The sequence below is a fragment of the Ictalurus furcatus genome, chromosome 10 (assembly GCF_023375685.1).
Source record: "Ictalurus furcatus strain D&B chromosome 10, Billie_1.0, whole genome shotgun sequence".
NCBI classification, from domain to species: Eukaryota; Metazoa; Chordata; class Actinopteri; order Siluriformes; family Ictaluridae; genus Ictalurus; species Ictalurus furcatus.
This window is the reverse complement of record NC_071264.1, coordinates 18418339-18424550: the sequence shown is the minus strand read 5'-3', so window position 1 is coordinate 18424550 and position 6212 is coordinate 18418339. Positions and strand designations below refer to the sequence as shown.

The window sequence follows — 6212 nt, the reverse complement described above, 5'->3', positions numbered from 1 at the left end:
TCAGACCAGCAGAGCTGTGGCAGTTTTTTGCATTCAGCCATCACTCATCGCTGATGTGCCGAGCATCAACCTATTGGAAATAAAAATAAAGCACAGTATTCTTTCAAGTTATGGTGCATTTACACAGATTGATGGCTGCTGATGGCAAAGCTCAAACACCTGCCCCCTCTCGTTGTTCTGTTCACTAATGATCCTTCAAACTGCTTGTGACATTTGATACATAATCTGGAAACTTGGCAGGCAGACGATGATGAATCTCGCACGCTGTTCTCCCTTTTGTAAATGTTATGTCTGCTACAGACTGTAGGTCAAATGAGCCTCGTGTGGAAACATGCTCCTGAATTCTGATCAAATATTCAAGCATCTCACACTGAGTGGAGAAATATGAGGAGAATTAAAAGCAGGGGTTCGTGACCCCATGTGGATTCATTTGATTCACAAATAGGGTCTTTGAGAGAATCTTACAATCTCCTATTTCGTTTGATTTATTTCTATCATTTAGACATGAATATCACAAATATCAGTCTAAATATGAAGATGGAGCAGATTTGGTGGGCTACTGTTTTGTGTTTAAAAAGCCTTTTGTTAGTCTTTTGTGCTTTCCTGAAATTCCCCGCAAATTTCTCCATCCATCTACCGCCTCTAATTACTCCAATGAATTTAAAAGTCCTACATTATAAATATGGAATTAAACAAAATGTAAAAGAAAATACATAATGTCTGTTTCGGGTTATTTGTCCAGGAATGTTTGCGAACCCCTGAATTAAAGGAATAGTATTATAATGTATTCAATCCTGTTTTCCTGTTAACTTTATATACTGAAAACAAAGTCCTTACTGCCCTCAACACCTTCTGACCAATCACAATCCAGAATTCAACAGCGCAATGGTAAGAACTTTATATATTTATATTTTCTACCCAATAGTTGTAACTCAGTGGATACGCCATTGGTTTTCTGATCAGAAGGTTATGAGTTGAAATCCCAGCACCACCAAGCTGCTACGCTGGGCCCTTGAGCAAGGCCCTTAACTGATCAGTTGTATAAAAACAAATAGTAATATACTTCATGACTTTTATGCCCAGGTTTTCATATAAACCTTACATGAAACCTTATCAAATATATATGCAGTGCTTAAGAATTTGTTATGAAGGTCCACTGTAGGGAACCTTCAAATAAAGTGTTGTTAATTGCTTTATAAGGCAGTATTTTATTATTATTTTATAAGGCAGTATTAATTATAAAGTAGCCGTATGGGGCTGATATAGTATGAGCCAAAAATAATAATAATTAGTAGATCAGATATCAGAGAAAATATACTGTATCAGATCCTCTACCAAATGGCAAAGATTGGAATTGGATTTGGAAGAAATGTATCTTTGAACATGAAATGTCTACATATAAAGAGACAACTTTTTTTTTTTCTTTTATTGGGATTATTATATGTTTTACTTTATACTTTATTCTATTTGCAGTCTAAGTGAGTTTTCTTTGAAAGAGTTTAACTGTGAAGTGCATGAGTTCAAAAAACATTTTAATTATTAATTTAGTTAATTATTTGGGTGTTGGCTGTATCAGTATCAGAAAAGAAAACGTCATATAGTGGCATCTCTGTAATAAAGGGAAGGAAGTGGTGAAATCCTGATATACCTCACAGATTGGTTTTTTTTTTTTGTTCACTGGGTGCACTTTGTAACATAGTTTTCATGTAAATTTAAAAACGTTCAAAGATTTTCAAATGTTTTCAGAGTCTCGCAGCTTGTTTTTTGTCAAATAAATGGTTAAGTTTAGTAAGCGCCTACAATAGGAATTGTGTAAAAGTCGCCCTCTTGTGGCCAATTGGTGTGACATCATCTCCACAGAGCAAACGATTAAATACGGACAACTTTAATTATCACTAAATATTTCTCTTTATTTCAGATATAGAGCTCTTATATTACATCACAGCAAAATAAAGTGTAAACATTTCATAATCATAAAAATATTCAACATACAGTTACATAGTTTTCTCCTTACACAGTTTCAGTACATTTTCATCATTTTCATTCAAAGCTGTTTGGTGAGTACATGATAAACATATATTGCATTTATTTGTTTCCTTCATTCCTTCTTTTTTAAATCCTTTTTTCTGTAAGAAGTATGACTATTTTTTTATCTTTTATTAGGCCTATTATAATATTTTTATAAACTTTATCTAATTTTTTTAGAATGATAATTTCTTATTAAATGCTTTAGTACATATTATTATTATTATTATTATTATTATAATAGTTACAAATAGTACTACACATTTTTTAAATTTTTGATTATTTTGTTTTGTTTTGTTTTTTTTTATTAATTACAAATATAGTAGGCTACTCAAAGTACTACACTGCAAGAAATAACAAATTAAAAAAATGCACAAAAAATACATGCTAACCCCACACATAAGAGACTTTATGAACATGTACATGCTTGTTCCTGAGAGACCAAAAATTCACTGTGTTTTTAAAAAATACATTCTCATAGTTTCATCTTTTTTCAAGAAAAAAAAAAAAGCCTTTATGTGTTAACTATTCTAACAAGTGTGCTGGTGGCCCTGAGTGAATTACACATTTATGTATATGTGTGCGTGTGTGTGTGTGTGTGTGTGGATGTGTGCGTGTGTGTGGATGTGTGCGTGTGGATGTGTGTGTGGATGTGTGCATGTGTGTGTGTGTGCATGTGTGTTTGTGCGTGCGTGTGTGTGTGGATGTGTGTGTGTGTGTGTGTGTGCATGTGGTTGTGTGCATGTGGGTGTGTGATGCTCTTGTGGTTTATTTGTGAAACTTGTGGTTTAAGTGCTCGATGCAGACAGGCATGAGGTGGTGGAGCTCAGCCTGGTCATCTTGCCAGTCCTCTCCTGGCTCCGTGGGCTCGTGCTCAGGTTCCGCACCTTGTTGAAGCTGTTGCGCAGGCTGCTATGGCGGCTCACCGAAGTGCTCGATGTCTCCTTGGACGAGAAGCTCTCTGGGCGGCAGATGCAGCACAGGAGACTGCTGATGGCCTTGCGCAGATCCTGGCTGCCCATCGAGTAGATGAACGGGTTGACAGCTGAGTTAAGGACAGCTAGTGCGATGGCCCACTGTGGGCTGAAGAGGGCATCGCAGAGGCGCGAGTAACAGAAATAATCCACCAAGAGCAGGACAAACAACGGGCCCCAGCACACCATAAAAGCGCCCACGATGGAGATCACAGCCTTGAGGAGCCGGATGGACCGCTTTCTGCTCTTCACCGAGCTCGTCACCGTGTTCTTGCGGACGTGCCAGTAGATGGCAAAATAGAGGCCACTGATGGTCAGGAGGATGATGAAGAAAATGACCAGCGCGAACAGGATGTAGCTCTTGGAGTACAACGGCAGAAGAGTTGAGCACCCTCTTAGGTCGCAAACGCAGTTCCAGCCGAACAGCGGCAGGAAGCCGATGATGAACGCTGTGACCCAGCACAGCACCACCATGATGTAGATCCGATATGTCTTCCTGTCCCTGTTCACAGACTCCGACTTCATCATGGTGATGTAGCGCTCCACAGCGATCAGCAGAAAACTGAACACGGAGGCGGACAACGCCACAAACAGGAGTCCTTCACGCAGGAGCCAGAGGAGCGGGCTGAGCTGCAGAGTGCGCGCTCCCGACATGCAGATGTTCACCACATAGGCTGCGCCTGTGAGCAGATCGCTGAGCGCAATGTTGGCGATGCAGATGTTCAGCCAGCGGTGGCGCATGCGCACGTGGAACAGCACGGCCAGCAGCACCAGCAGGTTCTCCAGCACGATCAGGAGGCTGATGCAGAGGAGGGCAGCTGAACCGGTGCTGATGCTGCTCTTGTTTGTGGTTCTGTGCTGCAGTCTCCCGGTGTAGTTGTAATGCTGCAGGATGATGCTGCCGTTGCTCCGGTCGTACACATGCGGGCAGGACGCCAAGGAGCTGAAAGTGTTCATCAAATCCATGACTGATAAACAGCTTTGATTTTAGGAGGTTTGGTTCGAATCTCACTGAGAAGACTCTTTTGTCTTTCGTCAGGCAATCAAACTTCCTCTCCTGCTGGTTCTGCAGCTCTTACAGCCTCCTGATAGAGGAAAAGGATTCGTTTTATTGGTACATAAATACCTACAGTATTACAGTAGTATCTGGTGTTATTTTGATGAAAAATGGAAATCAGAAATGGATCCCAGTGCACAAATACAGTGATGAATAATGGCTGTACACTCACAGCCAGGAAGAAAGTTGCTTTTACAGTCATAAATCAGTCCTAAAAGTTCCAATTTAGGTTTCTTATACAAGAAGAAAATCCTTCAGTGTTGTGCTGGTATAGGAAAATAATCAACAATAGGCTGGTGTGATGAAGTAACTGTTCCCACCCTGCGGTTGATCATTTTCCTACAAGAGCATGTTTGAAAGTGTTTTAAATATATTTGGATGGATTTGGAAAAGACATTTATTTTTGGAAAAGATGAAAGACATGTCCTTAAAACGATATATTTGTAAGTTTTCATTTTTCTGAGCGTGCCGTGATGCTTTCGCAGTGTTGTTAAATGACTGTACTTTCACTACTACATTTGTGGTTATAGGTGGAGTTTCCTTTACTGGCCATTTAAAAAGCCTTGCGTGTGTTTTTGCTGAGCGTGGCAATGTCAGCATGTCAATGCCCTCGCTAAATCTAAAAAAAAAAATCAAATAAACCTACCAGAAATATGATGCATTAAATATACTATACAGTGCATTCAGTACTAATTAAGATGTAGTGGGGTTCAAGAGATAAAATGAAATAAAAGAGATCCCATCAGAATCTTTTTTTTTTTTTTTTTGGGAAAAAACAAACATATTTCAGTAAATTCAGTGAATTAATTTGTTAGATTTACATTAAACTCTTCATCAAATTGAATAATTTAAGCCACACATTGTCTCTTATCTGCTTTGCATTTAAAAACAAAAAATGCAAATAAAAGCATGAAAGATGTTTACTCAGAAAAAAAAGCCACAACAATGTAAACAATGTCCTATTTTCCTATTAACATAACATAACATAATTTTTTTATGTTTATTTTCATTCCAACGATTTTCATTCCAACGTAATTCTCAATGCAATGTGTCTTACCTCATGCATATGATGCTGAAGTATGTGCAGCCATCCATCCACTGAGGGCTCATCCTCTACACACAGCTATAACGAGGAAGGAAGCTTGCTGTCGCAGATTTTGACACACCCAACGGAGGAAGGGTTCTGAACTAAAATGTGTTTTCACACGTTTTTAAATAAGCCATAAGAATTGTGACATCTTCGAGGCAAAAATGTGCATTGCACGTAACACATGCACTGTGTGGACATTTTGTGTGTCCTCATGCTGTTGAATTACGTGGCACAGCGTAAATAAACAAATAAATCTCAAATGAAAAATATATAATGAATATATATAATTATTTATGTATTATATTATATTATTTATTTATAGAAGTCTAAAAACTTAAGAGGACTATTCATCCAAATCTAATTACCTATACAAACCAAAACATTTCATTCAAATCCATTTTTTTGTCCAAATAACATACCATATAATTGCTACCAATTTATCCATATAAATGTATTTATTTATTGTTTGCCACTTTTTTCCAGCAGCTTTTTTCCGTGCAATCAGAGGTTACATGTGTTGCACATAGAAATCATCAAATAGTGCCCTACATTATGACACCGGTCTTACAACAGCTGAATCTTGGCCAAAAAAAAAAGGTAAAAGGTTACCCAACATTTAGCAGAAGCGACTCAGCAAACAGGAACTCCTGATGGTCTGTGTGGTGGCCTCCTCCCTTATTTTCTCACTTCACCTCATCCAGCTGTGAGCAAAAAAAAATCTACTAAAATGTATCAGACTCATGCAGGCCTCTGTGAGTGTCTAAATTTACACATCATCTACATTTTCACTGTCAACTTCAGAATTTCACTGCTCCAGAGAAGAGAGGAGAAGAGAAGAGAAGAGAAGAGAAGAGAAGCATCACTTGTGAATATCACATTTCATATTGAATGTTTCCTAAAACCTAAACTGAATTTAAGGTACATCTTCCTCTTTCCTGCCTTTTTTTTTTATTAAATTTTTTAATGTGAAATAAAATTGTGCATTTTCTTTTTCTTGATAGCATAAACATTGATACCACATATTGATACCACATCTCAAAGAGTGGAATCAGCTGAAAAAAACAGT

The 6212-nt window shown here is 38.0% G+C and overlaps 1 protein-coding gene across 1 annotated transcript; it reads right to left on the bottom strand.

Moving 5' to 3' along the window:
• Positions 1-1280: 1280 nt before the first annotated feature.
• s1pr4 (sphingosine-1-phosphate receptor 4) lies at positions 1281-5378 on the bottom strand. The gene is made up of 2 exons (XM_053634778.1): positions 5114-5378; positions 1281-4084 (listed from the first exon to the last, which is right to left on the bottom strand). Exon 2 carries the CDS (start codon positions 3963-3965, stop codon positions 2814-2816), a length of 1152 nt encoding a protein of 383 aa, XP_053490753.1. The 5' UTR covers positions 3966-4084; positions 5114-5378; the 3' UTR covers positions 1281-2813.
• Between the last annotated feature and the right edge of the window lie 834 nt (positions 5379-6212).